We start from the raw sequence: 16,195 nt of genomic DNA, 5'->3' as shown, positions 1-16,195 counted from the left end.
TTAGCTAATGTTACTCTATGCAACTAAAGATATTTCAACCATTTTTCTGTCATTGACAAGCACCGGGAACGTCAAATAGAACAATTGGCAATTTTTTCGTCATATTTGTTTATTTATACAAAAATTGAAAACCTAATTAAAAAATTAGGCTAGATAAGTCTCTTAGAAATCTTATTAGCCTTTTTTCGAATTTTGTTGTCCAAATCGGTGAATATTTGTGGGCTGTACGTTCTTTTTAATGAAAAAATGTAATTTTTGATTTTCCATTCTTTTTTTATGGTATCAAAATTTAAATTTTCGATTTTTGAAGAAAATTTAGAAGTAAATTTGGCTTTTATCAAAAAAATTCATAAGGATAGATTTTTTGCCTTTTCAAATAATATGAATATGCGTATAGACAATTTTTGAATTTTGGAGAAAGTGGTCTCAAAAATATTCAAAATGTGCTCACTTTTCACATTTTTATCGAAAATGGCTGGCTAACAAACATGACCTTTATTTAAAAATACTAAAAGAATTTACCAAGGGAAACTCCAATCAGTCGATTCTTGCGAAAGTTATCGTGCTAACAAAAAAACGATCCATTGACGGACAGACAGATAGATACATTCGTAAAAACCGGTTTTTCAGATTCAGAGGGTCTCAAAACGTGGAAATTTGACAAAAACTGTCGGAGGTCAAATTTTACACAAATCTAATACCTTCTCTGATGAGAATGTAAAAAATGTAATTCGTCTTTTTTTTCTATATCGAGTGTGAACTGAATGGAATCATCGATACTGTTAAAAATATCTAAAAAAAAGTTCTGTAATCTTATTAGTGGGTACAGTTGTAAATACGTCATCAACACAACCTTGACAAAGAATCGGTTTGAAAAATAATTTTGATAAGACTCTTTTTTCCACATCTTCCATAACGCACTGAACATCCTGATAATTTTTGATAAAATCTGTTATTGGAAGAAAAAACTGTATTATTAAAAGCAGTTCTTACACCCATTAATATTTCTTTTTGTTTGTAAGATTTCTATTTAATTTTAATTTCTCGTCAATACAGACTAAAGCTCAATCAAGAAGAATATTATCCAAAATTGAGACCACGTCTAAAGATCGTGTAAAATTGAGAGAATTTCTATAACTTTAAACTGCCCAGTAGAATAAATTTGATATTTTTTAAATTCTAATTTGAAATTATTTCATATTTTTCATAAAAGATTATAGGTTGAAAATTTGTATAGTTTGAAATTCTTATAGTTTTTGTATATTAACATAGTCAGGGAAAATGGAAAATTGGTCAGTGGGAAATCAGAGAAATTTAAAAATGAAGTTCGGCGGTAACACTGATATAATAGAGATTGCTTTTTTTGTTATAAATTTTATTATTTGTTTGAAAATTCAAAAATTTTGTCGAAGTCATTGTTTTTGGTTGCAAATTCAATTTCTGTGCTGAAAATTTGTTCTTTTTTTTTTATTGAAAACTCTAATAATTACGTAGAAAACTGACTTATTTTTTAAAATTCATATTTTTTTATGCTAAAAAGTCAAACTAAAATCTTTGTTAGTTGAAAATTTAAACATTTTTCAACAAAGTTTCTTTTTATTTAAAAAATGCATCTAATTTAATAGAAATTGCATCTTTCTTTGCTGAAAATAGAACAATTTGGTTTGAAATTCAACAATTTTGGAAAATTCATTTTTTTTCTTTGTTAAAAAATCAACCATTTTATTGACAATTTATATTTTAGGAAGAAAACTGAGCTATTCTAATGGAAAATTTCTTTCTCGTTTAAAACTCATATTTTTATGCTAAAAATTCAAGCTGTAATATTTTTTGAATGAAAATTCAACTATTTTTTTTTAATTTGTCTTTTCTGAAAATTTTGAATATCTTTTGCAATGTTTTGAAATCTTCTCGAATAATCCTTCAAAATTAATTTTTCAAGTAAAACTCATAAACGTATTTACCAGGAATCTTAATAAAATTGTTTTATTATCTTAAAACCTTCAAAAATCCATAAAACGCTTAAAATTTTATCTTGAAAAATCTACACTTCCATTAAAATTTTTCCAACCTTTTTATTTAAATCATTTTAAACAATTTGCAAAACATCTTAGTATCTTTTTTAATGATTCAAAAGTTTCCTACATTTTTTTTTAAATCTATCAAAATAAAAAAAGTTGCTTCAAAATCTTTCATATTCTTTTTTTTACAATTTTATAATTCTTTTAGAATTTAAAAAATCTTTTTAAATAATTTCTTCAAATTAATGTGAAAGAATAAAAAATCATTTAAAAAGTTCCAGCAATCAAAAGAAATTTTCTGTATTCCCTTCACACCTTCAAAACTCTTAAAATCTTGTAAATTTTTGGTAAGAAATCTTAAAAAAAACATGTAGGTTTATAATTATTTTAAAGTCTTTGTAAAACTACTATATATTTCCTAAACTTACTTGAACTTTTTTACTTTTGCAAAGTGGAAAAATTCTCCTCTAAATCATCTAATTTTTTCTTCTAAATTTCAAGGAATGCTTTAAAATGTTTGAAAGTCTTTTTAAATAATCTCTTAAAATTTGAACTTTAAAATGATAAATCTTCTAGAATTTTAACAAATGTCTTGCGAAAATTGTTAAATTCTCTTAAATTTTTCGAAATTCTTATAAAGCTTCCAAGTTTTTGTCCGAAATCATGAAAAATCTACTTTTATTTTTACTTTGATTTTTTTTTCTTTTTATACTTTAATACATAATTTACTCGAAGTATCAAAAAAGAAGCTTTCTTAGAACTTTGAAAGATTGCAAGAGAATAATTAAATGATTTCAAGATTCCTGGGAAAAATTCAAATAATTTTTTAATTGAAAAAGTAAATTTTAAGAAAAATTTGAAAAAATTACGAAAAAGAATGTAGAAGATTTTGCAAGAGTAAAATATTTTAGAAAAAATTTAAATAAGTTTAATAGATATTTAGTAGGTTTAAAAACACTCAAAAACTATTTTCAACTTGAAGATTTGAAAAAAAAGTTTAAGTAGATTTTTAATGATTTCGGACAAAAAACTTGAAAGTTTTTTGAGAATTTTGAAAAATTGAAGAGAATTTAACAATATTCGCAAGACTCCTGTTAAAATTCTAGAAGATTTATCATTTTAAAATTCAAGTTTTAAGAGATTATTCAAAAAGACTTTCAAACATTATAAAGCATTCCCTAAAATGTAAAAAACTTTTAAATCATTGAAAAATATATTTAGAAGTCTTAAAAATTGTTTAAAATGATTACAAAATTTGATGTTTTTGAAAAATTTAAATCGAAGTGTAGATTTTTCAAGATCTTAAAATAAAATTTTAAGCTGTTTATGGATTTCAAAAGGTTTCATGAAAATAAAACAAATTTTCTTAAGATTCGTGATAAAATTTTCTATGAGTTTTATTTTAAAAATTAATTTTCAAGTAATATTCGAGAAGATTTTAAAACATTACAGACATTCAACAATTTCAGAAAAGACCAATTTTTCTTAAAATAATTTTTTTTTTTAATAAAAAATTATTTGAATTTTTCCCAAGAATCTTAAAAACATTGCCTTATTCTCTTGCAATTTTTCAAAGTTCTAAGAAAGCTTTTTTTGAAACTTCGAGTAAATTATGTATTAAAATATAAAAAGTAAAAAAAATTAAAATTAAAAATAAAACTATAAGAAGTATTCCTTACACGTTTTTTTAAAGAGCAAAACTTGAGGGTCGCACGTTATCTAGATAAATATTTTTCTGTATTATACAAGTTGGGATAGTTAAAATTGTAGAAATAAAAAATTTAGGAGGCAAACATTTTTTAAGGTGACCTAAGAGGACGTAAATACGGCATTAAAACTCATATACCCCCCCCCCCATATTTCCCTTGTATTTCCCTACTTCCATTCTCCTCCCCGATTTTCCCTGATGGAACTCCAACCTTCGCCTCTTCTCTCTTTTCTAACTTGTTTCTCATCTATTTCCCCCTTTCGTCACTTCCCCGCATTTCTTCTCACTTCTTATACTCCCTCTATTCTCGACACACCGCCTTCCTTCATTAAACACTACTTCTCCTACTTTACCCCCCCCCTTAATTTCTTCTCACAACGCCTACTTCCTCTTCCTTCATTTCCCCTTACTTCCTTTACTTTGAAAATCGTGGGTTGTGATTTGTGATTTGGGAGTTAGATGATGAGAGATGCAAGGTGTGAGTTGTGAGCGGTGAGTTGCAAGTTGCGAGTTGTGAGCAGTGAGTTATGAGTTGGGGTAGGTTATGACTTATGAGTTGTGAGTTATGAATTGTAAATTATTAGTTTCGCCCGTGGTTACAAAACCCTGAAATGTATTCCATGATAAATCCCATTATCCAGTTGTCATTCTCATGTCGTCATACAAATAAAGAAGCCTTTTTGCAAGCACGTATGAAACGTGTGAGAGTATACTTTACTTTCAAACGTATACATTGCTTATGGCCGAATCTAGCGTTACTTATTCAGTATCGAACATACCTCGTGACTCTCTGAGTTGCACCACCCAAGACAGAACCCTCTTCCTTCAAGCTCGGATATATCTGAAAAGAATAAATCAGAAAATAAATCGAAAGTCACGTTAGTCGTGCGAATAGGTCACTATATGATTTAAATTATATCGTTTTTATTCGATATTCGATTATTTCCGAGGGGAAATCAACTCCTAAAAATGCAGTCCAACGTAGGTAGATTGCTCTGGATTGCACTGGATTACTTTCTATATGCTGAATCACTCTAAATTAGTCAGGTTTACCCTGCATTAAATATGATTAATCCAGATTATGTAAAATTATAATGAATTGCTCCGCCTAATCCAGTATTCCCCGAATTTTCAACCAAAAAGATTCAATTTTCCACTTAAAATGAAATAGTTAACTTTTCTGTTAAAAAATTCATTTTCGAAAAATAAACAAAATGGGATTTTTAGATAAATATGTCAATTATAAAGCAAAAAGATTAAACTTAAAATAAAATGGTGATTCTTAAAATAACATTTAAATTTTTAAATAAAACAAAACATTTTCGAAATGATAATTTGTAACATTAATGAAGAATCTCCAAATAAAAAAATTACTCTTTAACCAAATTGTTGAATTTTCTATAAACTAGATTAATTTTTTACGAAAAAAGGTGAATAATAAAAAAAAATGTAATAGTTTTAATTTTAAATAAAAAACACTTTAAGTTGACAAAAAAACGTATTTTCAACAAAATAATAATTTTTAAATGAAAGACAAATATAAAAAAAAAACAGTTCAATCTTTAATCAAAAAGATCAATTTTCAACTAAGAGGATGCATCTTTAATCAAAAAATTAATTTTGAATAAATTAGTTCAACTAAGTAATTGAACTTTCAACCGAGACGAGCTTTTTACAATGAAGGTAAATTTCAATTAAATAGTTCAATTTTCAACCAAAAAAAATAATTTTGAAGCGAGAAGAAGAATTTTTGACCAAAAAGGAGAAATATTCAACAAACACATTAATTTTTAACCAAGAATGATAAATTTTCACTAACAAAAAAAGACCGTTAAATTTATAGATCAAAAAATTAATTTTTAACATAAACAATTAATTTTGAAGCAAAGACTTTAATTTTTAGCTAACATGAATAATTTTCAACAAGAAACCGGAATTTTAGCAAACCAGTTCAACTTATAAACCATAAGTTAAATTTTTAACTCAAAAAGACAGATTATCAACAAAAAGTTGAATTTTCAAACGAAAACTTATTATTTAATAATAATGTTGAATTTTCTACAAAGTAGATTAATTTATTACCAAAAAGCTAAATTTTCAACTAGAAATATGAATTTTTGAGAAAGAGGAAGAATTTTGTTTAGCAAAAAGACGAATCGGTAACAAATTGCATGGATTGTCAACCAAATAGTTCAGTTTTCAACAAAATTGTTAAGTTTTCAAACAAACAGAGGATTTTCAAGGAAAATCATAATTTTCTACCATAAACAGAATAGTTTATTCTACATGAAATCAAGAATATTCAATTAGAGAACGGAATTTTTAACAAATTATTGCAACTTTCAGCTAGTTAGTTGAATTTTCAACTAAAGAAGATAAATTTTTAACTAAGAATTGTATAGTTGAATTTTCCGTGAAAAAATCATTTTGTTTACCAAAAAATTTTTTTTGCAAATACAGTTACCTTTTTAACCAAAGAAATTACTTTATAACAACATTTTCGATTTTTTTACATAAAAGAATAAATTTTGTCAAAATAGTTTAATTTTTAACTAAAAAGATAAATTTTCAAGCAAGGAAATGAATTTTCCACAAAAAAAAACGAATTTTTAACACAATCAACCAAAATGATGAATTTCCAAGCAAAAATCTTAATTGTCCACCAAAGAACGAAATTTTCAAAAATACATACTTTTTTTACCAAGTAAGATACATTTTTACCAACAAGGAAATTATAAAATGTTCAGTTCAGAAAATTAATTTTCATTAAAAAAAAGAGATTTTTCAAACAAATAATTAAATTCTTAGCTTTAAAACGTAATTTTCAACGAAGTAATTAAGTTAAACAAGTTAGTTGAATTTTTAACGAAAGAAGACAAATTTTCATCTAAAAATGGAATAGTTAAATTTTGCGTCAAAAAAACGAATTTTTAACAATATAGTAACCTTTTTAACAAAAGCAATGAAATTTTCAACCATTAAATTACTTTTTAAAAATATTGTTGAATTTCCTACAAACTGATTACTTTTTTGTCAAAAAGATGAATTTTCAACAACGAAGATTAAGTTTCTACCGAAAAAGATGAATTTGTTAGTTAATATAGTTACATACTATTTGGATAACCTACGTAAATTACTCTAAAACTCCTTGATTACTCTGGATTGCAAATTAATAACTTGAATTACCTAAATTACTTCAGATTATCAAGATTACAAGTATATTACTCTGGATCCTAGGTGGATTAATCTGCATTACTAGTGGATTACTTGGATTACCTGAATTACACCGAATTTATGATGATTACAAGTGAATTATTCTGGATTAAAAGTGAGGGTAGAAGAATTATGGCAAATTAGAGAAGTGAGGTAGTAAAGGAAGTAAGGAAACAAGAGGGGAGAGCAAATAAGTAGAGGAGGGAAAAATCAGGGTAGGGCAAGTAGGGGAAGTAATGTAAAATCAGCTGATGAGAAGTGAGGAGTAATGAGGAAAGAATAAGTGAAAAGAAATGGGGAGAAGGTAAGTAAGGGAAGTGAGGGGAAGTTAAAGGAGGGCAAGTAGCGGATGTGAAAGGAAACAGGGGTCGTAGTAGATGAAGTACGGGAAGTAAGTGGCAATTAGGAAAGTAGAAGTAAGAGAAGTTGTAAGAGGGATTGTAGTTGAAGTGAGAGGTAATCTAGGATGAATAGGGGAAATGAGAGTAGAGAAACTAGAGAAAGTGTGAAGAAATAAAAGGTGGGGAAGTAGAGGAAGTGTTGAAAAATAAGTTTACGAGTTGTAAAAGAAATGAGGGTAGAGGGATTAGGTAAAGGATAAGAAGTGAGGGTAGGGAAACTAAAGAAAATTTGTTGAATCAGCGTTAGTAGGGGAGGGAAAGTTAAAGCTAAAGAAGGGAAGTAGGGAAAGGGAATGTCAGCTGAAGAAAGCAGGAGAAGGGCCACTAGAAGAGGTAGACATTGTGAAAGGTTGGTAAAGGGTGAAAGGAAGGTGGGAGTTTGGACGACTTTACTATAGCTAAGTAAAAACAATTCGAATTCCACGACACTCGAAAAAGGGTAGGAATTTATATACTGAAAGCATTAATATCTAATTATAATACTTTCGTACAACTTTTGAGTTAGGACTTAGGATTTAGGAATTAGGAGTTAGAGTTGGGAGTTTGGAGTTTAGAGTTTCGTGTTTGGAGTTTTGAGTTTGGAGTCTGGAGTTTGAAGTTTGGAATTTGGAGTTTGGAGTTGGAAGTTTGGAATTCGGAGTTGGAAGTTGGGAGTCTGGAGTTAAGAACTCGTTGAACCGATGAACGATCGAATCTGCCAAAGACTTACTAGTACTTCTGCCTTTTTTTACGTAATTGCATTTCAAAGTGCAGTCACTCATAATACTCAGAGAATACTCATATGAGCAAGAGATGCAAGGATACAATTGGGCTTATGTAACAACACGGATAATTTATGTGTGTGTATGTGTGTATGTGTGTACAAGCAGATTATGTAACGATTCGGTTGTCGATTTGATGCAGTATCTGAATATCTGACTATTATAACTCTGCGGAACACAAGACTCAATTGAATTGAGAACCACGGATCGGTTCGATTCCTCCAAATGACGCTTTATGCCTCCAGCAATTTCATTGCGAGATAGACTGTTGTATTTTAGACCAAAGAGTTGCATATACCAAACAATGGAAATGTCAACAAAAGAATAACTAATTATTACCCAAAAAATTACGCTCACAACCAAATATGAATTTCCTGCCAAAAAAAGAACGAAATTTCAAAAAATCATATACATTTTCAACTTCGAAAGAAGAAATTTCCCAAAAAGTAAAAAGTTCAATTTTCAATTCAAAGAAAAAATTTTTAAAAGAAGATTAATTTTCAACTAAACATGAAATAGTTCACTTTTTCGTTAACATTTTTTTACTAAATAAAATGCATTTGTAATAATATTGTTAAATTTTCAAGCAAATAAATGAATTTTTAACAAAATACGTGTATTCCCAACTAAATAGTTAAATTTGTATTACATGCACAAAAAGCTTTTTAAGAAAAGAAGAACTTTCTTCCAAAAAAGAGACGCAATTTTTTATAAGATATTTGAACCAAATAGTTACATTTTCCACAAATTAGTTAATTTTTTAACCAAAAAGATGAATTTTCAAGCTAAAATTTTAATTTTATATAAAAAAATGTCAAGAATATACTTTAATTTTTAACTAAGCAAGGCAAATTTTCTTCTAAAAGGAAATAATTCAATTTTTAATTCAAAGAAGAAGAAGAACTTTCTACTAAAAGAGACAAATTTTTAACAAAATGCATGCATTTCGAAACAAATGGTTGAATTTTTATTGCATTTACAACCAAATATGAATTTTTAATCGAATAGTTTTATTTTTAATGAATATAATAATTTTTAACGAAACAGTTGTATTTTCTACATAATAATTTAATTTTCAAGCCAAACAGACGAACTTTCTAAAGAAATAATTTTCTTCCAAAAAACAAGGCTTTTTAACAAAATGCAAGAAATTTTATCCAAATAGTTTAATTTTCCAAAAATAGTTAAGTTTTCATAGAACAAGATGTATTCCCAAACAAAAATTCTCAACTAAGAAAGACAAATTTTCACGAAAAAGGAAATAGTTTAATTTTCAATTCAAGGAATTAATTTTGTTTTTAAATATTCAAGGAAAATGTTCAATTTTTAACTAAAATCACGAATCTTGAAACAAAAAATGGAATCTTCAATAGAGTAATTCAACTCTTAAAGAATTAGTTGAATTTTTAACTACAGAAGATACGTTTTATAATAAAAATGGAACAGTTCAACTTTTCGTCAACAAACTCACTTTTTAAAGAATTTTTTTTAATATAGGTAAATTTTTTAGAAAATAAATTAACTTTATATGAAAATAATTGAATATTCCACTCAAAAAGTAGTTGGATTTTCAAACAAAAAATTCTTTTTAACAGTATTGTTGAAATTTTCATAGAGTAGATAAATTTGTTTCAAAAATATTAGTTTCCAACTAAATAGTTGAATTTTTAAGGAAGAACAAAAATTTGCTACCAAGGAAGAAGAATGTAATTTTTCATGAAACAGTCTTATTTTCTACCGAATAATTTTATGTTTAAGCCAAACAGACGAATTTTTTAAAGAAGAAAGCATTTTCTTCCAAGAAAGATGAACTTTTAACAAAAACCAAGAATTTTCAACCAAATAGTTAACTTAGCACAAAATAGTTAAATTTTCAACCAATAGGATCAATTTTCAATAAAAAAATCTTCATTTTACACAAAAAAAAGACATTACAACAAAATACATAAATTTTCAACTGAGAAACCAAGACAGGAAAATTATATATAGTTTATATATAGCGTGAAGTTTTATATATAAGACTCATGTGTTTTATACAAAAAATGTATAAAACAAATAAATATTATATACAATACTTCATACTATATATAAACTATATATAATATTTCCGCCTGAGAAAACAAATATTCAAGACTTTTCAAGAAACAAGTTTAATTTCAAAATAAAATGAAGAATCTTCAAACAGAAAGCACAATTAATCTTTTACAAAAAAAAAAACAATTTTTAACATTATAGTTAAATTTATAATCAAATAAATTAACTTTTTATCAAAATAGTAGAATTTTCAACCTAAAAAGAAGAATTTTTAACAAAATAGTACAATTTTTCACCAAAAATATAGATCTTTAATTAATAAGATGAATTGTTATCAAAGCAGTTGAATTTTTAACCAAGAAATCGAATTTCCAATCAAGAAGAGGAATTTTCTACCAAAGCAAATCGAATTTTCGACTCAAGCCAAAAATGAGAAAAAGACCTAGTTTAAAAAATTTTTTTGCAAGCATTAAAAAAATTGTTATTTACATTTATTTTAATATAAATATATAAAAATATATATATATATTTTTTACATTTATTTTCACATTCTGCATTGCCTCTAAGGATATTACAAGACAGATTTGTATTATGATAAACTATTATAATAGCTTTTTAAATTCTGATGAATATATTTAAACACAAAGAAACACTTTCACTATGCGAGGAAACTTAGTTCAAATGTCAAAGTTACGTGAATTCAGCATACAATAACTTGCACTTACAAACAAGCACACACACACCCATGTATATATATACGATTTTAGAAATAAATTAGAAATTTATTTTAATCATTTTTATCGACAACAATCATACAGAATTTTGGTAGGGCCATCCATAAGTTACGTAAGACACACGTAAAATACACGAATTTTCAACCAAGCAGATGAGTTTTCAACTCAAAAAGATGAATTCTTAACAAAAAATAAAATAATTGAATTTTCAGTCAAAATAATTCATTTTCAACCAAGAAAAAAGGAATTTTCAACATTTTTTTTTTGTTTTTAACCAAAGTGATCATTCTTCCATAAAAAATGGAATACTTGACGAAAAGTGTAATACTTGTTATTTCCAGAAAAAAAATATTTTCATTTTAAATCAAAACCAGTTAAATGAACAACAACAAAACGAATTTTTAACGAACTAGTTGAATCCACAACCAAAACAAACCAATTTTCAAATAAAAACAAGGAATATTCATGTAAAAAAATGATGAATTTTCAAATGAAAATGTTAAATATGTTAAATTTGCAACCAACAAAAAAATTTGTTTTAATTGTTACTAAGAATATTAATATTCCACTAGAAAAGACCAATCGTTAACAAAATACAGGGAATTTTTACCAAAAAGATGAATTTTCCAAAAAAATAGTTGAATCTTGACCTTAAAAAGATAAATTATCAACTTTAAATATAATAAAATTTATAATAAAAAAATTAATTTTCTACTGAATAAAATAAATTTTTAACGAAATAGTTTAATTTTTTAACCAAAACGATGAAATTTCAGCCTGATTATAAATCAACAAAAAAAAAAATTTTTTATTCAAGGAGTTCCACTTTCAATAAAGAAGTTGAATTTTGACTAAAAAAGATTAATTTTCAACCAAAAAGCTAATATTAGTTGATATTTTAATAAAACATTTTTATCTTAAATCAAGTACAGTTGCATTCAACCAGACAGACTAATTTTCAACAAAATAGTTAAATTCTTAATGAAGACAAATTACTTTTCAATCAAAAAGTTTAGATTTTTAGCTCAAAAAGATGAAATTTTTATTAAAATAGATGAATTTTCCACCTACAAAGACGAATTTTCATCCGAAAAGAATAACTTTCTGAAACTTTCTGGCATGTAGCAACCCTGATATTATATAAAGAATTTGAAGAAATAAGCAAAAATGTTTCATCCTCTTCCTTAAGGAAGATAAAATAAAAATATTCAAATAAGTAAATCAAAATGTCTCGAATAAAGGAGCCTTTTCCAATCTTACATCAATTTTAGAAAACGATAACGAAAAAAGTTTTATTCATTGCAAACCAATTTGTCGAGTATTGTAAATAATTAGAATTTCCGTTCGCTGTCATGATCAATTTGAAAACTAAAAAGCAACTGAAATACTTTCAATATTTGTATTGTTCAAAATGGACCATTTTATGACTCTATTTTGCCTCAATACTGTTAAATGGGTTAATTCCAGACATGTGGGGTAAACACTAGAACCATTTAGGGATCGTCCATAAATTACGTTCACACTTTAGTGTGGGAAGGTGGGGGGGGGGGAGGGTGCCACACAAAACCTACGCTTGGTAGCGGGTAGGCGGGTTCCTATTCAAAGTAACGTTACACGTATATTAACCTTTTAGAATTTCGATAAATTTCTTTACTAAAAGCACATGTGGTAAATTAATGTTTTTAATAAAAAATTCATCTCTTCTATTTGAAAATTTAACATTTTTATTGAGAATGAATTCCTAAGTTTTAGAAAATTCGTATTTTTTGGCAGTTAATTAATCTTTTTCTTTAAAAGTTTATCTTTTTTAGTTAAAAATTTAACTGTTTATTTAAGAATTCTTGAAATTTGTTAAAAATTATTTTTTTTCCTAAAAAATTAATAATTTTGTTCAAAAATTCATCTTTTTGATTAAACATTCAACAACTGGTTTTAAGATTGAACTACTTTCTTAAAAATGTATTTTTTCGTTGACGATACAAAATTTTAGTTAAAAATTGGTCTCTTTGGTTGAAAATTGAACTGTTTTGTTGAAAATTCTTTTTTATTTTTTTGTGAAAAGTTACTTTGGTAATTGAAAATGTACCCATTCCATTTTTTGTTGAAAATCGTTCTTTTTTAAGTAAAAAATCCAATTTTTGTTCAAATTGAACTATTTTGATAAAAAAACTTCTTTCTTCTTGAAAATTCAACTTTTTGTTTGAGAACTCTTGAAATTTATTAAAAATGCGTCTTTTTGGAAATGAATTAAATTTTTCTTTAAAAATTCTTCTTGTTTGGTTAAAAATGTCACTTTTTGTTCAGAATTCTTGAATCTGGTTAAAAAATCGCATCTTCTGTAGTAAGTTAATATTTTTTTAAATTCAAATCTTCAGTTTAAAATTCAACTTTCTGTTGAGAATTCTTGAATTTTCTTGAAAATTCGTCTTTTTGGCAGTAGTTTGATATTTTTGTTTAAAAATCCATCATTTTAGTCGAGAATTAATTTTTTTGGTTGAGAATTCTTGAATTTGATTAAAAATTCGTCTTTTTGGCAGTAAATTAATCTTTTTGTTTAAAAATTCATCTTTTTTATTTAAAAATTTAACTCTTTGCTTAAGTTTTAAAATTGAAATACTTCCATTAAAATGCATTTTTTGGTACATGATACAAAATTTTAGTTAAAAATTGATCTCTTTGGTTGGAAACTGAACTGTTTTGTTAAAAATTCTTTCTTTTTTTTGGTTAAAAAATTACTTTGGCAATTGAAAATTTATCTATTGCATTGTTGGACGAAAATCGTTATTTTTTAAGTAAAAATTCAACTTTTTGTTAAAACTGAACTATTTTGATCAAAAAATTTTTTTTCTTGAAAATTCATCTAGTGAAGTTGAAAATTCAAATTTCTGTTTGAGAACTCTTGAATTTTATTTAAAATGCGTCTTTTTTGGAAATGAATTAATATTTTTGTTAAAAAATTCTTCTTGTTTGGTTGAAAATGTCACTTTTTGTTCAGAATTCTTGAATTTTTGTAAAAAATAACCTTTTTGGTAGTAAATTAATCTTTTTTTAAATTAATTTTTTAATTTGAAAATTCAACTTTCTGTTCAAGATTCGTCTTTTTTGTAGTAATGTAATATTTTTGTTTAAAAATCCATCCTTTTAGTGAAAAAATAAACTTTTTGGTTAAGAAATCTTGAATTTGATTAAACATTCGCTGTTTTTTTTTGTAGAAATTTAATCTCATTGTTTTAAATTCATCTTTTTGGTTAAACATTCAACAAACGATTTTCAAATTGAATTACTTGAAATTGATCTGTTTTGTTGGAAATTCTTTTTTTTTTAGTTAAAAAATTACTTTGGTAATTTCAAATTTAGCTATTCCATTTTTTGTTCAAAAAGGTTCTTTTTAAAGTAAAAATTTAACTTGAATTTTAAAAATTGATGTTTTCTTTGTTGAAAATTCATCTATTTTAATTGAAAATTAAGCTTTTGGGTTGAGAACCCTGGAATTTTATTAAAAATTCGTCTTTTTTGGTAGTAAATTAATTTTTTTTTTGAAAAATTCATATTTCTAATTGAAAACTCAACTTTTTGGCGGAGTGTTCTTGAATTTTATAAAAATTCGTTTTTTTTTAGAAACTTAATATTTTTGTTTAAAAATTCATCTCTTAGGTTAAACATTTGACAATTAGGTTTAAGAATTAAACTACTATTTTAAACATGCATTTTTTCCTTGAAGATTAAAATTTTTAATTAAGAATTCTTCTCTTTGATTGGAAATTAAACTATTTTGTTTAAATTTCCTTTTTTTTTTGTTTGAAAAATTACTTTGGTATTATCAAAAATGGCTTTGCTTGACGTAAAATTCAACTTTTGTTAAAATTGAACCATTTTTTCATTCCATTTTGTTGGAAATTCATCTAGTTTAATTGAAAATTTAACTTAGGGGTTGGTAGATCCTGAATTTTGTTGAAAATTTGCCTTTGTTTGTATAGAATGAAATCTTTAATCAAAATTTCATATTATTTATTTGATAATTTAACTGTTTAGTATAGAAAATTCATCCTTATTTCCTGAAGATTTAATGATTTACTAAAAAAATCAACAATTTAGTAGAAAATTCGTTTCTTTATAATTTGAAATAATGTTTTTTAATTAAAAGTTTAACTATTCCATTTTTTTCAAATTACCTTTCCTAGTTTAAAAATTTAGTAATACGCGGATTAACTGTCGCATTAAATTCAATTAGGTAGATTTTAACACTTACTGTGAAAATCCCACTTTATTTTAATTGATTTATTACAGAACTTGACTCGCTATAACCACAAAAAAAAATCTTAAATGTAAAATCGGGATTTAACTAAGGGCTATGTTATTTTTGGGGAGTGGGGGGAGGGTGTTATAGCCAAATAAACGGTTGTCAAATCTCGTAGAAAATTGATGTAAAGAACATTAGAAAATTGAAGTAAACTTTCCAGCTGAGAAGAAAATTGTTAAAATGAGATCGTCGAAATGAAAATATTGAATTGAATTTATATTCACCATTGGCTGTAGTCTTTTATACTGCCCTCGTTAATCCGAAAAAGTTTGTTCGCACCGGTTAACGGCTGAGATAACGGTTGTAGAATCGATACGTAGTGCTCTGGTGTAAGCTTTAATAACAGTTTCAGAATCAACTCGGTTCACGGTAGATCATTCGCTTTTATCTTTACCTTTTATATAAAATGGGAATTTCTAGCTTCAGAATCGTGTCAATCTTGAGAATTTTGCGATCCTCGTTAATCAAGCGTTAAGTTATACATCAGATGGAAAAATTACTTGACATATTGCAACGTTGCAAAGTATTATATAACCAAATATTTAATGATAAATTACAAAGTATCATTAATTACAAGTTTTTTTTATTATTATCAAGTAAATTAAACTGACATTACAAGTAACCTAATGTGTTAATTCAGGTAACCTCATGAGGGGCCTTCCATAAACAATGTGGTTCTCTGGGGGGGGGGGGCAAGTTCGTCTACGTGGGGGGAGGAAGAGGGTCACAATCTGAGTCACGTGGTTTTACACTTAGGTGTTTAAAAAAACGGACGGCCAGAAATCAGAAAAATGTTTACTGAAAACAATAATAAGTCCAATAATATTACAACAACAAATAAATAAATAGAACCCAAATAGCACATTTTGAAACTAGAAAGATTAATTCTTTACCAGCCTAAAATAAAAAGAATTTTTAACAAAATACATTAATTGCCCATAAACCGCGGGGGGTGGCACATGGGGGGAGGGAAATTCACGGAATCCCCCTAAGGGACCGTACTTAAATTACGTCACAGCTTAA

General features: G+C 26.2%; 1 protein-coding gene across 2 annotated transcripts in view; it reads right to left on the bottom strand.

The window, feature by feature from the left end:
• Positions 1-16,195, bottom strand: part of LOC117177290 — a 120,630-nt gene that overhangs the window by 54,756 nt on the left and 49,679 nt on the right. For both annotated transcript variants that reach the window (XM_033367884.1, XM_033367885.1), the window contains exon 3: positions 4,509-4,570. In XM_033367884.1, the coding sequence (XP_033223775.1) occupies positions 4,509-4,570 (62 nt within the window). The remainder of the gene's footprint in view (positions 1-4,508; positions 4,571-16,195) is intronic.

Source organism: Belonocnema kinseyi, chromosome 7 (assembly GCF_010883055.1).
Source record: "Belonocnema kinseyi isolate 2016_QV_RU_SX_M_011 chromosome 7, B_treatae_v1, whole genome shotgun sequence".
Lineage (NCBI taxonomy): Eukaryota > Metazoa > Arthropoda > Insecta > Hymenoptera > Cynipidae > Belonocnema > Belonocnema kinseyi.
Note: the sequence above shows the minus strand (reverse complement) of the source record. Positions and strands in the feature narration are given on the sequence as shown.